Source organism: Zonotrichia leucophrys, chromosome 1A (genome assembly GCF_028769735.1).
Source record: "Zonotrichia leucophrys gambelii isolate GWCS_2022_RI chromosome 1A, RI_Zleu_2.0, whole genome shotgun sequence".
Classification (NCBI taxonomy): domain Eukaryota; kingdom Metazoa; phylum Chordata; class Aves; order Passeriformes; family Passerellidae; genus Zonotrichia; species Zonotrichia leucophrys.
This window is the reverse complement of record NC_088170.1, coordinates 36,026,759-36,043,153: the sequence shown is the minus strand read 5'-3', so window position 1 is coordinate 36,043,153 and position 16,395 is coordinate 36,026,759. Positions and strand designations below refer to the sequence as shown.

The following is a 16,395-nucleotide window of genomic DNA, read 5'->3' as shown; positions in this document are numbered from 1 at the left end:
GGAGGCGGGGCCGCCCTGCTCCATAAATAGGGCAGCAGGGCGCGAATCCTTACTGTTTCAGATCGATCTCTATAAGGGGTAGCGATGGCGCGCACGAAGCAGACGGCGCGGAAGTCGACGGGCGGCAAGGCGCCCCGCAAGCAGCTGGCCACCAAGGCTGCCCGCAAGAGCGCGCCGGCCACGGGCGGCGTCAAGAAGCCGCACCGCTACCGGCCCGGCACGGTGGCGCTGCGCGAGATCCGGCGCTACCAGAAGTCCACGGAGCTGCTGATCCGCAAGCTGCCCTTCCAGCGCCTGGTGCGCGAGATCGCGCAGGACTTCAAGACCGACCTGCGCTTCCAGAGCTCGGCCGTCATGGCGCTGCAGGAGGCCAGCGAGGCCTACCTGGTGGGGCTCTTCGAGGACACCAACCTGTGCGCCATCCACGCCAAGCGCGTCACCATCATGCCTAAGGACATCCAGCTGGCCCGCCGCATCCGCGGAGAGCGCGCCTGAGTTCCCTGCCCTTCTCCTTCAAACCGAAAGGCTCTTTTAAGAGCCACCACACGGCCACTTAAAAGAGCTGTTGTCTCTGCGTTACGGTGCAGACAGGAGCAGCCTGGCCGAGCACTTTAATTGCTCAGGGTGCAGTGGGAATTCAGGGATAAATGGGGGAGTGGGAGCGTTCCGTAGTGCCCAGCCGTGCCCTCCCCTTGTGTTTGGGTGAGGTTCACCATTGTCTAAAGGCGCCGGGGCTGAGAGGGTGTGAGGGGCCGTGCTGTGCTGGTGCAGGCGAGAGCCGTGCCCAGAGAAGGGGCAGCCTCAGGAGCGGGGCGGGCGAGGGGGCCTTTTTAAGAGCACGGTCTTTGTTGCGTAGGGCGCTAAGGGGTGCTCGTGGCTGTTTCTTGTTCCCGCTCCGTCCCGCCCACCGGATGGCAGAGAGAAGAGCGCCGCCATTTCAGGAGCTCCCTCCCTTGCCCTTGCAGGCTGTGGCGGTAAAAGCGGTGCCGCGCCAGCGGCTACGGGAAGAGCGTCTGGCCCCGACCCACCCCCGGCTTTGTTTTTTGTCGGCTGTATGTCGCTTCCCTTGTCCTTTGGAAAGAGGGTGTGTGTTTAGCGGGTGGTGCTCGGTGTGAAAGAGGAAGGGGGGAAATAAAGGATGCAGGTTTCAGGGAGTATTTGCCTAGAGCAGCGAGAGCCCCAGTCAAGCACAACAGCGGCTGCCCTCGTTTCGTTTCCCGAGTAAATAAGGATAGTGTCGCTCCGTTGAATGCGAGACTTTGCCCCCTAGACGGCAGAAAAGGTGGACCAAGCAGCATGGGCTTTGGGGAAGTTGGGAAGAACAAAATCCCTGTTCCCTTCCTCCCAACCCCAAAAATCCTAGAACATTACTGGAAAAATGATTTAAAGCTCTTTTTTGAAATTTGTGGGTGGCTCTGAAAAGAGCCTTTGTGTTGTAGAAACGCCGAGCTATTGCAGGAAACGAGTTTAGCCGCCGAAGCCGTAGAGAGTGCGACCCTGGCGCTTGAGGGCGTAGACCACGTCCATGGCCGTGACCGTCTTCCTCTTGGCGTGCTCCGTGTAGGTGACGGCGTCGCGGATGACGTTCTCCAGGAAGACCTTGAGCACGCCGCGCGTCTCCTCGTAGATGAGCCCCGAGATGCGCTTGACGCCGCCGCGCCGAGCCAGGCGGCGGATGGCCGGCTTGGTGATGCCCTGGATGTTGTCGCGCAGCACCTTGCGGTGGCGCTTGGCGCCGCCCTTGCCGAGCCCCTTACCGCCCTTGCCCCTGCCAGACATAGTCACGCACTTACAACAGCCGGAACTGTAAACGAGAACTGGCCCCGCGCGGGTCTATATGAGCGGCGGTCCGACCTGTTTGAGGACTGCACCGAGGCCGGCCCGGGGCGGGGCGGGCTGTGTGCACCTCCTCCCCCCGCGGGCCGGGCCTTTGCCGCCATCGCTCCCGGCTCTGGCCCGGCTCCGCCGCCGGAGCCCGAACCCGGCGGGGCCCGGAGCGGATCCGGCCGGGCTCTCCCCGTGCCCGCCGCGCTCCCCCCGCCTGCCCGGCCCCGCCCGAGGGCTCTCGGTGCCCGCACGGAGCGGGGCCTCGCCGGCCGCGGGGCTGCGGCACAGCCCGGCCAATGGCGGCAGAGCCGCGTCCCGCCCGCGCTGCGCCGCCGCCAGCGAGCTGTGCCCGACAAAGGGCCCGGCCCGGCAGGGGACGGAGTGGGCGCTGCGGTCCCGGTTCTACCGTAAATGAACCTTTTTCTGCCGAAGGCTGAGAAAGCGGGTAATGTGCTGTAATGTTTTGCGATTTTTATTTCTTTTCCCCTTTGAGTGGGAATTCTTTTTTTTTTTTTTTTTTTTTTTTTTTTGGTCCTTATAGGGAAGCCTTGTCTGTCCCACATCTCTGACTTAATAATACTTAATACTTAACCACTTAATAAGTGGTTTTGCTGTTTTTATGGGACTGGTGACCTAATGAAAGAACTGATTTCTATCTCTTACTGTTGTACCCGTGAAACAATCTGCATTATGTCTGTGCTTTTTAAGATGTAAATGTTGGATAATTGTCATGGTCCTATTCTTTATTGAAACATAATAAAGCATTACTTTTTTTATTTCCTTCTTTACAATTTATTACTTTTTGAACACAAAAAAGGTGGTCTGGTGGTGTTATTTTTTGCTGGGCTGTCTGTTGGCTGCATGAGTCCATTCTGCTGAAATGACTCCTAAAAAGCTTCAAGATTTGCATGTACACACTTACTTTTATTTATTCTGCGGTATTATTTAAATTTACTATGAATATAAATTTGAGGTATTTTTACTTTGTTCTGGAAGGGTTGTCAAATAAATGCTATCCCATACAGTAGCTATATACTGTCTTTCTTGGCAGGAGTTATCCTCTGGGAATTATACCTGTGTGCAGTGCACAGGTTTGGGGATTTTTGCTGGTCAGCTATTTCTCAATTTGTTTGATCCTCCCCCTCTTTTTCCTATTTCCAGTGCCTATTACTATGCAATGCTTCTTGAATGTGAAAAGGTTTTGCTTGGTAATTTTGCACATTTTTACATTTGAGCCATCCCTGGGGTTTTTTTGTTTGTCCTTTTTCACCACTTTGCTGAAAAGTTCTCCTTCTCAGGGGAGATGATAATGGGGACTTTTAGATTTACTTTTCTCTCTCTGTAGGTCTTTTGTATGCATGTTATTTAATACAGGTTATGCTTGGCCACCACCCTGATACGTATTTTCATTTGCAGATAGCCAGGCAGTGTATGCATCTGTTTATACCTATTAATTCAAAATTATTTGTTCTGCAGGTATAGGCAACACATATTTATCTTTGAGTTGCCACACTGATGATGGTTGTAGGACAGATGAAACTCTTCCAGTTGTCGTGGAAGCAACCAAGAGCCATGCAGGCACCCACTCACCAGTGGGACTGAGGAGAGAATCAAACGGGTAAAAGCAAGAAAACTAATGGGTTGAGACGAAGACAGTTTAATAGAGAAAGCAAAAGCTGCACTCACACACAAGAAAACCAAACCAAAGTATTAATTGACCACTTCCCATGGGCCGGCAGGTGTTCAGCCATCTCTGGGAGAGCACTGATCACTGTAATGTTTATTTGGGAAGATAAATGCCATCACTCCAAATGCCTTGCCCTTCCTACTTCCTCCTCCCAGCTTTATATTCTGAGCATCAAGTGATAAGGTCTGGAATATCCCTTTGGGCAGTTGGGGTCACCTGTCCTGGCTGTATGTTCTTAAAATCTCCCAGGCATCCCCAGCTTCCTCACCCGTTGTAGCATCACAAAAGGCTTTGGCTCTGTGTGAGCCCTGCTCAGTAACAACAGAAACATCACTATTTAATCAACCTGGTGCTCAACGCAAATGCTAAACATTGCCCCATGCAAACCACTGTGAGGAAAATTAACTCCAACCCAGCCAAGACCAACAGATTTAGAATCACTGTCTTTGCACAGTATTTATCATTACACTTACTCAAGAAAAAAAACCCAGATATTTATATGCAAATTATTCAATTAAAGTATTTAATTTCATTTATGTGGTTTAATGAGTATAGTTATTCTGCCTTGCAAAATGCCCAGTTCACCTTCCTTGTCCAGTGTTAATTGGCATTTTGTCAAAAACTTGCAATCTCTTTTAGAATCCATTTCTTGATGCTTTTTAGTTCTCGAGATCTCTTTGTGTGGAGTTTATTGTGCAGTTAATATTTTTTCTATCAAATTTAGCCTTTGCTTACTTTTAAGTCATATTTTCTTGATCTTCTCTGTATTAGACCACCTTAAATAATCAAGTTTTTATCATTATCCAGGGTCCTTCACTTTCTAAGTATTCTTAAGACAAACTCAGATGAAGAACTACATCAGGTATCAGTCTAATTTGTTCCTAAGCAATACTTTAGCTTCAAAAGAATAAACTCCACAGATTATTTAGAGTAAATTTTTATTATGGCGAATTTTACATAGAATCCTTGTAGGTATGACAGCAATATAAAAGTACATAGAACACATTCATGCATTACAGTGTGCTTGGGTTATTCAGGGAAATACTCTATATTTCAAGGCTGTCCGTGTAATGCTTACCAAATTTATCTTTTCCCATACCATGTAGTTTAATTTTCTTGGTTTTATTTTAGCATGCTTTATTTGTGTATTGCTTTTTTAAACTTCTTACCAGCATCAGTGGGTACAAATTAACAGTGTGTATATTATTGAAGTATTAGGACACTTCTGAAGATAGACAAAATTAAACCAAAAGGAGAAGCAAACAACCTGTTTACAGGAACTCAAACATTTCAATGTTATGAAAAAGTGAAAAGGAGTTCTAAGCAATCTGAATTCACTAAATTCTGAAATAACACTTCATTTCCTATATGACATCTTTTACTTTATGGTCAGTCTCATGTTTAATGGTCAGTGTTGCAGGACAGGTTGGGGATGGCAGGAATGACTGAGAGAGTGCCTCCACTTCTTTGCTCACTCTAGGAGTGCCAACAATTCAGCACTTCTCTTCCCCTCTGCATCTGCTTTCAATCTCTCATCCTGACTTTCCTCCCAACACTCCTGTCCATCCCCAAAGGCAACTATCCCCCTGAGGAGGCTGTTGAAACAATGTGATTTTCAAATTTGTTTTCTCTTTAATGATCTGCTTTTCTTTTCAGGAAAGCTGTTAGCTGAGCTGAAGGAGTCACTGATCTCTCAGTGGATCTGCCAGCACATGTATTTTTACATCCTTAGGAGAATTAATATTAACTTAGAAACTCTCTGTGGTATGTTTTTTAAATCAGCTAAAAGTATCCTGATAGAAATACTGAAATCACAGACACAGATTTGGTTCATCTCCTAAAGGAAAAGCTTATGATACTGCTACTTAATTTAGATGAAACATTTGTGAGGGAAAGGAATTATCTTTTTTTGCATCTTCCTAGGGAGATGAGCATCCCAGAGCACTCTCATATGAAATGTACAAGCCCAGCTAAAAATAGAGATGGATTTTTGCTGAGAGTGATGATCAACACGACTAGATACTACAGAACTTGTCTAATTCCACTGAGAGGAAAAGAAAATACTTTTGAAAGCTGCAGCACAAGCAAAATTAAGGCTTTGTGCACCCTACTGATGTGGAGACTCCAAGCTGTCAATCCCTGTGCAGCCCCTGTGGTTACCCGCACACAATAAAGGAGAATCGCACCCTCCACACCTCAGTATGCACCTAAATTACTACCAGAATCTTTAAAGTTAAATTTTCATTTATTTACTTTTTTCCAACTATGGCTTCCAATTTCACTGCCTGTCCTCCCCTTGTGCCTGATTCCCAACTCACTCTTCAGAACTCTCTCACCACCATTTTCCACCTTTACTGCACCTTCCAATTTGATCCTAATAAAAAAAATCTTCCACATTTGAAAACCATAAATAAATTGAACAAATGCGTTCAATGCTCAGAAGCACTACAATGAATGTTACTTGAATGTCTAGAATCACCAGAAAAGGAAAAGAGAATAAAACAGGATTTTGTATCTTTGTGCCATTGTAGCATTGTGTGAAATAGTTCCACCCAGCAGTGTGCACATTTCTGGCCTCTAAATAAATAAACTATTGCAAGAGGCAAAGAAATTTCTGAGAGAAGTGATAAAGCTGATTTAATGCTTAAAATGGCTTTTCTATTAAGCTTACTAGGACACCTTCAGATCAATGACCACTGAGTGAATATGTTCTTGCTTACCTTTACTACCTAGGAGGTCAGTAGTTAAATATATATCAAACTTATGAAGTCTAATCTAATTAGTTACAGCCAAAGGGTTATTGACATCAGAAATGCTGTCTAAATTTCCTAGGCAGTTTTTAAAAGTAAATAGATCCTTACTCTATAGGTTTTTTTCAAATCAGAGAGAAGAGAGAAAGATATTGTGTGGAAAGAAGAAATTGGTGCCATCTCTCTCCTCACAGAAATCAATTCTGCACTACACAGCTGCTTGCACAAGCCTTAACACTGGTGGTAAGTAGTTCATAAACTGATCCATTTCACTACATGCATGTCCTTAGGATCAAGTTTGGTTTTTTGGTAAGGTAAAAAACCAAAACCAAATCCTCTCCCCAAAAAACACCAGTCCCAAACAAAAAAAGTGACTCTACCCTTTCCTCCCTCCCAACCCCGGCCAAAACATAAAACCAAACTAACAAACAAAAAACTCACCCTCAAAAAAGCTCCTATTTGCGTCCTTAACTTCTGCTTTTTTGTGTTTTCCCTGGGTTTCCAGGTTGCTGGCACCCTGGTTTGTGCTGGTATTCTCATGATTCCCTCAGAAAATACTTGTGAAGGCGATAAAGGAATCCCACGACAGGAAAAACCTGTAGCTTCTACAGGAAGAGGACTTGTTTTCTATTTAAGAGAAAAGAGGCATCATTTGTATGAAGAGTGCAGAGGCCTGAAACAATCAAACCCCTCCAAGATTTGATACACAGAGGTGCCTCTTGAGGAGGAGAAAAGGTTTGTTTGCATCAGCCCTGTTACTGTGGCAGGGCTGTTTCTGTACCTGCAGCCATGCACTGAGTGTTCCAGGACGGAATGGGCGAGGAGAAGGGAAGGATGCAATGATCAGGAGCTCCTGACAGAAGTATTTTATCATGTAGTATGGACCATTGATCTCTCAGCTTTGAAGCCTGCAGAACCAAAATAATATTTCCTAACAGAGCAAGCTGGAACATCCCCAATGCTCTTTGGGTTGTTTCGGTTTTGTGGTGGGTTGTTTAGGGCTTTATTTGTTTGTTTTTGTTCGGTAGTTGGGGTTTTTCCCGCTTTAGGCCGGGCAGCAGCCACGGTATAACAAAACAGCAGTAAAAAAACACAAATTAGCAGTTGAGAAAATGAATACTGGAAGATTTCAAGACACGGGCTGGTTTTACAGCAGGCAGGGCGAGATGCTCGTCACTCATCGCGGTGTCCTCCAGTGGATCCATCGTCACCGGCTGAGGATTAGGGAAAGGAAAAGGAGTCGGGGGCAGGGCAGGGAGCCAGGGAATGGAGGGGAAGGGATGGGGGAGGAGGAGGAGGAGGAGGAGGAGGGAGGGAGGGAGGGAGGGAAGCTGCTTCCCGGGCAGGATTGGTTGGAAATTGCTGCAGCCCAGGCGGGCGGTGCCTGCGGCCCCCGCTCCCCGCCGGGCCGAGATACGGCCCCGGGGAAGCGCTCCAGAGCGATGGAGCCACGGGAACGGCAGGGGTGTCACAGAGGCGAAGGGAAAGCACACAAGGGTCGGGCTCACGGCAATCCGCTGTCCTGTTGGTATCAGATATATTACATCTGATATCTAAATTATATATATATATATATATATATATATATACACACATATATATAATATACCATATATATATTATACAATATATTATATTGTATTATATTATATTATATTATATTATATTATATTATATTATATTATATTTTCAATATATATGTATATTGAATATCATATCATATTCACACAAACATAACAGACTCAAAGCATTTCTGTGACCTGCAGACGCAGTTTGCTGCCATTGCATATCTACAGCTGTAGAAGCTGCAGTTGGCTTCTACTTGGATACAAACCTCCTGAGCGTCAGCATCAAGGCTTTCAAAATTGTGTGGATGGAGAAAAGCGAATTTCTTACATGTTTACCAAAGTATAGACTAATCTTGTACTGTGTGTTTTAGAGAAATAAACAGTAACTTATTCTTTAAAAAGTACTTTTGGTGCCTAAGCAGGTCTGGGCTTAAGTGTTTAAGAAAAGTAAATTACTAATGTTATTATTCCAATTATTTACATAGAATAACACGAGATTTGCAAGATGCTGCAACTGTATTTTATGTTGGTATTGCAGAAAGATACTAAAGAAACTAAAACTTTTAGTGAAGGAATGTGAGAGCAATTTAATAAAAGAATTATAAAAGCTTAACCATTGCATAGACTATGTGATGCAAATGTTCATTTAAGTTTTGCAAGGAAAAGCCTGGAGCATCGTGGGGATAGCATTGGTATGAAGTAATTAATTCCATTCAATTCATAGTTTGGTCTAGGTAAACACTCTAGCTTGCCTACATTATCAATAAAATATCTAACCTAAAGCAAATTCTCATGAAACAAACAAATGAAAAAATTAAAATCAGATCATCCTCTTAAGACTTTGGAAGACTGCTTACTACCAAGGGAGTTGGAACAGTATTTCTATCCTGTCCTCAATCAAGTCTCTAGACAAACATCAAGCATAGACAGTCTTTTTATAAAACAAACTAAAAAACCCAAACAAAAAACCAAAAAACCAAACCGAAAAACAAGGCAAAAACAATGTGAATAAGATTTTTGGAAGGAAATTAATTACCAAGGACTTTTTCTGGTACTCTATATTTACTAAGACAAAGCCAAAAAGTAAATGTTCTTTTATAACATCATGTTTTTAAAATTTGATTCTTAGCATCCTTTTGAATGTTTCTGCAACTGAGCATAGTTTCATGTTGGGTTTTTTGTTTTGTTTTTCTTTGGGACTGTTTTTGGTTTTTTAATATTATCTTGCACATCATCTCTCCCTGCTCTATGAAAAAAACAAGAAGCTATTGGATAACTACAAGTTAAATAACATGGGAGCAAGCAATCAGAGAGATTACCCTACCTATGTTATGGTTAGTACTTAACAGCATAAGGATATATTTTGTGTGGACCTAAAATTCAAAAGTAAATTAGGGTCATATGATATTAAATGTTTATTTCATGATCAAAAGCATCTGCGATGCACTGTTCTTAAATCTAAGGCCTTCCTCCTTTATGAGAATTTAGGTTGGCTGGATAGATGAAACTGTATCTGGGAAGGGAAATTCCACATCTGCAATGAAATAAAATATTGTGCTTTTAAAACAACTACCACTTTTAACTCCCATTTGTCCCATACTCAAAGAGGTCATATAATACATTTCTTTCTTCTATTTCAATATGTAAAAACCTTTTATATATTGAAATGGTCTTTCATTTAACTGTGGTATGCAGACAGAAAACGTGTGCATTTATAACAAGCAGTTACCCGAGGCAGAAGAACATATTGCCCTTCTCCATTAGTTGTGAATGACTGGCCAGGAGAAATTCAGATATGCAGCAATTGCATTAAAACATTCCAGGCATAATTTAGCTGAAGAAAAAGAGGAGTTAGCATACAGAACTCATCAAATCTCCTCTACTAACAAAAATATACTTAAACTCATAATGAAAATCCTGTTGGTGGCATAGAGAATGTCACAATATTTTAAAATCTCTGTACAAGGAAAGCCAGCTCATTACATGAGCTGTCTCAAGGAGGAAACATGGCTAGAAAATCGTGAACTTAATGGATTACAATGCTGAGCTTAACAAGTGTCTAGTGAGGAACATGATAGAAAAAACAAAACAAACACTTCCCACTACAATACAATCTACCCATATCTTATTTGAAAACTGTTAAAATACATTTTTCTAATTATTTTTAAAACATCAGCGGGGGGGGGGGGGAAGAGAGGAAATAAGAAATAAACCCAACAAAACCAAAACATGCGATTTCCAAGAGAAGCAGAACATAAACACTGAAGTGCCTGAGAAGGAAATATGAATATTGTTCTTGAAAAGAGATGCTCCCTCCTCACACCCTGCGTTCAAGGGCAAAAATGAAACCCGAGAGAGGTTTCTGTTTCAGGATTTTCAAATGGCCCAATCAGAACCTTGTACAAATCAACTCCCTTCTCCAGGCCCACATAATCTCTTCCTTCTCTACTAAATATACACCAATGGAAGCTTATTTTGCCAAATATGCAAAATAAAGCAAAATTGCAATTATGAAACAAACAAACCAAAAAGAAAAAACCCTGAAGTGTTTAAAACCTAATTCTAGCATCAAATTTCAGAATGGTTACCAATAAAGTCCTGCAGTTCCTGCTGTGTCAAAGTCCAGCTCTGAATGGTAGATTATTAATATCTAATGCAATTTCTCCAGCAGAACAGAGATTATTTAAAAAGAGGAGGGGGGGAAAGTCTTCTGTCTATTTTGGGAAAGAAAAGGAAAATCCAAAATAACAAACATGGAGAAAACCCACAAAAAAAAAAAAAAAGAAAAGAAAAAAAAGCCCAAAACAATAACAACGAAAAAAAATCACCAAGCAACGGAAAAGAACACAACCTTTGAAAATTGTTTAAGAATCATATACCGCTTAGAAACAGACCCACGATTCTTATCTTGTTTCCAAGCGAGATTTCAGCCGGGCACTCCCACGTTATCTCCCTCTGCCTGAAAAACATTTTCCATTAACACAACGCCCCAATGACTCACTCCTCCGCCTCCTGAGGCACAACACCGGAAAAAAAAAAAAAAAAAAAAAAAAAAAGGAAAAAAAAAGGAAAAAAAAGGGAAAAGTAAAAGCAGAGTTTTCCTCGTCTTAGTTCTCAAGGGAGGATTTCAGGAACAAAGAAAGCCCCCTCCCCAGCCCCTGGGCAGCCTCATTCGGAGGCTCCCGGCGCTGCATTCCTGCCTTCCCTTCGGGCAGTTTTCCACATAAAACATTACTGAAAGAAAACCAAGCTACAGCGTCGTTTATCTACACCTACTCTAACAGAGGAGGGAAGGCCATGTTATTTACAGCGGGAACAAAATTAAAAATAAAAAAAAAAACCCAAACAAACAAAGGTAAAACCCCCAAAATTACCCTGTTCAGAGGAGGGAGAGAGGAGCTGCCGCCGTCCCCAGCAGCGCGGCCCCGCAGGCACCAATGGCGCGGAAGCTCCTCCCTGCCAATCCCGATCCCTCGCCTGTCACCGGGATTTTCCAGCCCCTGGCACCCCGAGAAGGGCGATGCAGAGGCTGGCAGCTCCAAAGAACACAGCTTCCACATCGCCATGGCCGTGCCCCCTTCTCGGGGTGCCAGGGGCTCCCGCAGCCAAGCAGGCCCAGGCAGCTGTAGCAACCAAGGGCCCTAAAATGACAACTAAGGCTACCAAAGCAAAAAATGGTACTTAAGAGCTCAGAGAAGCAAAGGCAGCAGGATCCAGGAGAACATAATTTATAAGTAAAGGAAACTTTTGCAGAAAAACGCCAAGAGCACTCCTAAACACCACTCATGCTGCCAGGATGAAGGAGAAAGAATTAAAACACCAGTTCAGGGCCAGACTAGTACATCCTGACTCCCTTCCCGGGCATATGTGACTTTCCTACACGAACTGACACTCGAGCCAGTTCTGCAGCTGTCACCATCACCCATCACAATAATGAACTCTTAATTCAAAATACCTGATGCCACCTTTTGGAAGCCCTCCTAGACTGCGCCCCAGGAAAGCACTTACGGTTTTATTAAAGCCTGAAAGGTTTAAGCTGCAAGTAAGAGAAAAGAGAAGCACAGAAAGCAGCAAGCAACAGGAACCCCTATGCGGGAGGCCCTGGAGCCGAGGGCAGGGCCCCGCTCCCCGCGGTTTGAAAGCCCCGCGCTGGGGCCGCATTGGCCGCCCCGGCCCGCCCCGCCCTTCCTGCCCCGGGGAGCGGCGCTGCCCCCCACGGAACCCACCGGCTGGGAGGCAGCGAGCGCAGCCTTGCAGAGCCCACATCTCTTCTCAAACCATACAGCGGTGACCGATTTCATCCCTGGCAACCGCAGCCTTTTATTGATTTTTTTCAAAAAGGTTAACTGACGCACGCTTACATAAGTAACTTCTAGGAAAAAAGGGAGGAAGTTACAGAACACCAAGGCAGAGCCCAGAGACACATAACATTATAGACCCCACCCCTTAAGATTTCAAGTTTTCAGATACATCAACACAGCGTGTATTCCTGGGATCAAGCGTTCCTGCTCTTTCTAGGAAGATGTGGGTGGCTCTGAAAAGAGCCTTTGGGTTGTTAGTCAGATGAGATTTACTTGGCTTTGGCCTTGTGGCTGTCGGTCTTCTTGGGCAGCAGCACGGCCTGGATGTTGGGCAGCACGCCGCCCTGCGCGATCGTCACCTTGCCCAGCAGCTTGTTGAGCTCCTCGTCGTTGCGGATGGCGAGCTGCAGGTGGCGGGGGATGATGCGCGTCTTCTTGTTGTCGCGGGCCGCGTTGCCCGCCAGCTCCAGGATCTCGGCCGTCAGGTACTCCAGCACGGCCGCCAGGTACACCGGCGCGCCCGCGCCCACGCGCTCCGCGTAGTTGCCCTTGCGCAGCAGCCGGTGCACGCGGCCCACGGGGAACTGCAGCCCGGCCCGCGACGAGCGCGACTTGGCCTTGGCGCGCGCCTTGCCGCCCTGCTTCCCGCGACCCGACATGGCTCACGGAGCTAGATTAAAATAAAAAAGCCGAGTACGGGGAAGAGCTGCGCGACAGCAAAAAAAGACGTCGCGAAAATGAGTAAATGCACAGAGAGCTTAAACGCTGCCTTTTTATACCTTCCTGTTGAGGCTAGCTTGGACTTCTGATTGGAGGAGAGAGGGATTGAGAATTTAGCCAATGGGAATGCAGATGAGAAAGTCGACCAATGGACGATGCAATGTATTTGACATCATTGAGCCTAGCTGTCCAATAGCGAAGGGCAGTGTTGAGTCATCTCATTTGCATACCGTCTCTATAAATAAGGGTGGCTCCTGTTTTGTACCTACGTCGTTCCTGTGGTAGCCAGGTGTAGACAGACCCGTAAAATGCCGGAACCAGCCAAATCCGCTCCCGCTCCCAAGAAAGGTTCTAAGAAAGCCGTCACCAAGACTCAAAAGAAAGGTGACAAGAAGCGTAGAAAGACTAGGAAAGAGAGCTACTCCATCTACGTGTACAAGGTGCTGAAGCAGGTGCACCCCGACACGGGCATCTCGTCCAAGGCCATGGGCATCATGAACTCCTTCGTCAACGACATCTTCGAGCGCATCGCGGGCGAGGCCTCGCGCCTGGCGCACTACAACAAGCGCTCCACCATCACCTCGCGGGAGATCCAGACGGCCGTGCGCCTGCTGCTGCCCGGCGAGCTGGCCAAGCACGCCGTGTCCGAGGGCACCAAGGCTGTCACCAAGTACACCAGCTCCAAGTAGGGCGCCTCGGACCGTCACTCTCAACCTAAAGGCTCTTTTCAGAGCCACCCATATATTCAGTAAAAGAGTCGATCACAGTTTTTTATCGGTGAGTGGTGCTTATACTGTTTGAGTTACTGGGTTAGAACACGCTGTCAGAAAATAAGGGAAAAATTTTTATCATGTTTAAGTGTCTAGAAAGATTTGGGTCGTCATGTCTGTTCTGTTCTGTCAGTTAGTCCCGCAGATCTAAAAAAAGCATGTTAAGCCCCTAAAGAGTTTTAAAGCCATTAAGGGTTTCTGTCTTAATTTCAGACTATTTATTCGTGCTAGTTATTCACAAAGACAGTTTGTTGTCCCCTTTAAATACGAGATGTCATTCTGGAGTGACTTGGCCATAAGCCAAAGTGGCTTGTTTACCGGGAAACTAGGGATTAACCTGTAATGATTTAAAGACTATATTTAATGAAACCAATAGCGACAGGCAATGCAGGTGCATTATGGTATAGAGAACAGCATAATTTTATTAGTCCTAGAGATTTCACAAAGAAGTGGTGTACTTTATAACGTCGGAGACACTGGTAAAATACACCACCGTGCAGTGGAAACGCAGCAGAATTAAGAAACCCGTAAGTGACAACACAATAGGAAATTAGAAGAAAATATAAGAGACTTGAGGGAAAGGAAAAAAAAAAAAGCGAGGATGAGCGCTATAACGAACCTCAGGTAGCTCGGGATGCGCAGGGAAGGCTGCATTTGGGTAAACGCCTTTTAAAAGCGGTTTAAATCTAGTATGTCCCGGGCAGAGGCTGCCAGAAACCCACCGCAGAGAGAGAGTAAAATCTCCATGTCTGCTGCGGGCTGCAGCTGTGCGAGCGCTCCGGGCCGCCGCCAGTCCCGCTCGGCAGGGCGGAGCTGCGGGACGACAGAGGAGAGAGCCCCCCCACTGCCCGCACCGCGCGGGATTTTCAAACTCGGCCCTTGTCCAATGGCAGCCCGGCTCTGCGCGGGGGCCAATCACGGCGCGCTGCTGTCCATAAATATAGCCCCAGTGGCCGCTGTCGGTTCAGTGTCCTTTCCTTGCGCGGCTCGGGATCCTCGGCGGGCAGCGATGGCGCGCACGAAGCAGACGGCGCGGAAGTCGACGGGCGGCAAGGCGCCCCGCAAGCAGCTGGCCACCAAGGCTGCCCGCAAGAGCGCGCCGGCCACGGGCGGCGTCAAGAAGCCGCACCGCTACCGGCCCGGCACGGTGGCGCTGCGCGAGATCCGGCGCTACCAGAAGTCCACGGAGCTGCTGATCCGCAAGCTGCCCTTCCAGCGCCTGGTGCGCGAGATCGCGCAGGACTTCAAGACCGACCTGCGCTTCCAGAGCTCGGCCGTCATGGCGCTGCAGGAGGCCAGCGAGGCCTACCTGGTGGGGCTCTTCGAGGACACCAACCTGTGCGCCATCCACGCCAAGCGCGTCACCATCATGCCCAAGGACATCCAGCTGGCCCGCCGCATCCGCGGAGAGCGCGCCTGAGCTGTCGGCAGACTGAAGATTCAGACCATCGAAAACCCAAAGGCTCTTTTAAGAGCCACCACAACGTCATTAAGGAGCTGTAAAATCCTAGTTATGTGTAAAGAGTGATGTTTTTTGGGTGGCTTATAGTCGAGAGGATCTTGCACGTCAAGTAAGTATGAAATTATGCATAAACTGTATTTTGTAGAAGTCAGATCCTGAATTTTGCAAAATTGTTGTACAGTAATTCCTTTAAAGTGATTTTCCTAAGCCAAATTTTCGTTTAGGGTTGAATACTGCTCCAATTTTTTTTTTTTCTCGCGTCATTTTGGTTCTTAGGGAACAACCTTCACTGTTCTCAAAGGGAAAATACCTTCTTAAAAGATAAGTGGGTTATCTGTTAGCATGTCTTGATATCATTTGTTTGAATTCGTAAAGGGAAGTTCTGTATGAAATCCTGCTCCCCTGGCTGGAGAAGTTAAATGCGCTCTGAACGTCTCCTGTGTGTTGTAAATGTGCTGCCTTTATGTCCCCCATTTAACCTCACCGTTTTTCACCGGCAATATTGTATCTTGTATCTCGCCCCCCCTTACCCTTTTTATTGCTTTGATATTGCGAGGGCCTGTGGGACTCGCTTTGTTTCTGAAAGCGCAAAATCTCCTTTCCCGCCCTCCATGGAAGGACTCCATCGGTGCTTTCCTCAGTGCTCCACCACTCGGTCGTGAGCGACGTCCCGCGGGCATTTCCAGCCCTATTCAAGCGCTACAATTTATTCCCGAGATAAAATATTTCCAAAAGCGGTGGGGGGCGGGTGGGATACAAGGTGGAGGCAAGGATGTTTTCAGAGTCCTTTTCCCAAGCCCTGTGCCTGCTCCTTGCTGGAGTCTCGTCTAGGACTACACGTGTGACATCTTTAAAGGATGGTTGCGGATTTTTGGCTGCATCAATCTTCTCTGTCGTTATCCAGGCTCCCAAAAAGGTTTTTTTGGAGTTACCACAGACCGAGTGTTTTCCAAGAAGCATCTGAGCTTGAAAACTTAGCAAGTCTAGTATATTTTCTAAATGGAGGCTCTTCCCTATTCGTCGTGTTCAGTGATTTTTGTGAACCCCGAAAACGAATTTCTCCCTTACTGTAAATTGAGTCACACACACACATCCCTGCTCTCCTAGTCATTAGATGTGTAGTTGCCTGAAAAATGTACATTTCTAAAATTATTTCGGACTTTCTGATCCCTTTATATATATATATTAATGCTACAGGTAGATTTAGGTAATCTGGGGAGCCTGCTGTTCCATTGAATTATTGGAAATTATGTCCCTTTGGTTTTTCCATGCTACCAGTGAGTACCGGTGGCTTTAGGAAGCTTAAACAC

The 16,395-nt window shown here is 46.0% G+C and overlaps 3 protein-coding genes across 10 annotated transcripts; 2 read left to right on the top strand and 1 right to left on the bottom strand.

Moving 5' to 3' along the window:
• Positions 1–84: 84 nt before the first annotated feature.
• Positions 85–15,107, top strand: LOC135458448 (uncharacterized). Its single transcript, XM_064733617.1, has 4 exons — positions 85–485; positions 1,440–2,208; positions 12,445–12,618; positions 14,300–15,107. The coding sequence occupies exons 1-4, from the start codon at positions 85–87 to the stop codon at positions 15,041–15,043; spliced, it is 2,088 nt and encodes a 695-aa protein (XP_064589687.1). The 3' UTR covers positions 15,044–15,107.
• LOC135442410 (histone H2A-IV) lies at positions 4,436–12,865 on the bottom strand. 8 transcript variants are annotated; one of them, XM_064702191.1, is made up of 4 exons: positions 11,207–12,865; positions 10,712–10,791; positions 9,562–9,666; positions 4,436–7,786 (listed from the first exon to the last, which is right to left on the bottom strand). In XM_064702191.1, the coding sequence occupies exon 1, from the start codon at positions 12,790–12,792 to the stop codon at positions 12,403–12,405; it is 390 nt and encodes a 129-aa protein (XP_064558261.1). In that variant the 5' UTR covers positions 12,793–12,865; the 3' UTR covers positions 4,436–7,786; positions 9,562–9,666; positions 10,712–10,791; positions 11,207–12,402. The 8 variants fall into 8 exon arrangements, with proteins under 8 accessions (XP_064558261.1, XP_064558266.1, XP_064558263.1 ...); XM_064702196.1 differs by having other exon boundaries at positions 4,436–7,478; XM_064702193.1 differs by having other exon boundaries at positions 10,727–10,791.
• LOC135442427 (histone H2B 8) lies at positions 13,144–13,619 on the top strand. The gene has a single exon (XM_064702213.1). The coding sequence runs from the start codon at positions 13,162–13,164 to the stop codon at positions 13,540–13,542; it is 381 nt and encodes a 126-aa protein (XP_064558283.1). The 5' UTR covers positions 13,144–13,161; the 3' UTR covers positions 13,543–13,619.
• Positions 15,108–16,395: the final 1,288 nt, after the last annotated feature.

Bases quoted from the DNA above. Each gene is read 5' to 3' on its own strand.
- LOC135458448 (XM_064733617.1), top strand. From the start codon at position 85: ATGGCGCGCACGAAGCAGACGGCGCGGAAGTCGACGGGCGGCAAGGCG. The intron at 486-1,439 runs GCGCGCCTGAGT...TTTGTGTTGTAG, and splicing joins GCCCGCCGCATCCGCGGAGA to AAACGCCGAGCTATTGCAGG. The intron at 2,209-12,444 runs GTGGGCGCTGCG...CTTCTTGGGCAG, and splicing joins CCGGCCCGGCAGGGGACGGA to CAGCACGGCCTGGATGTTGG.
- LOC135442410 (XM_064702191.1), bottom strand. From the start codon at position 12,792: ATGTCGGGTCGCGGGAAGCAGGGCGGCAAGGCGCGCGCCAAGGCCAAG.
- LOC135442427 (XM_064702213.1), top strand. From the start codon at position 13,162: ATGCCGGAACCAGCCAAATCCGCTCCCGCTCCCAAGAAAGGTTCTAAG.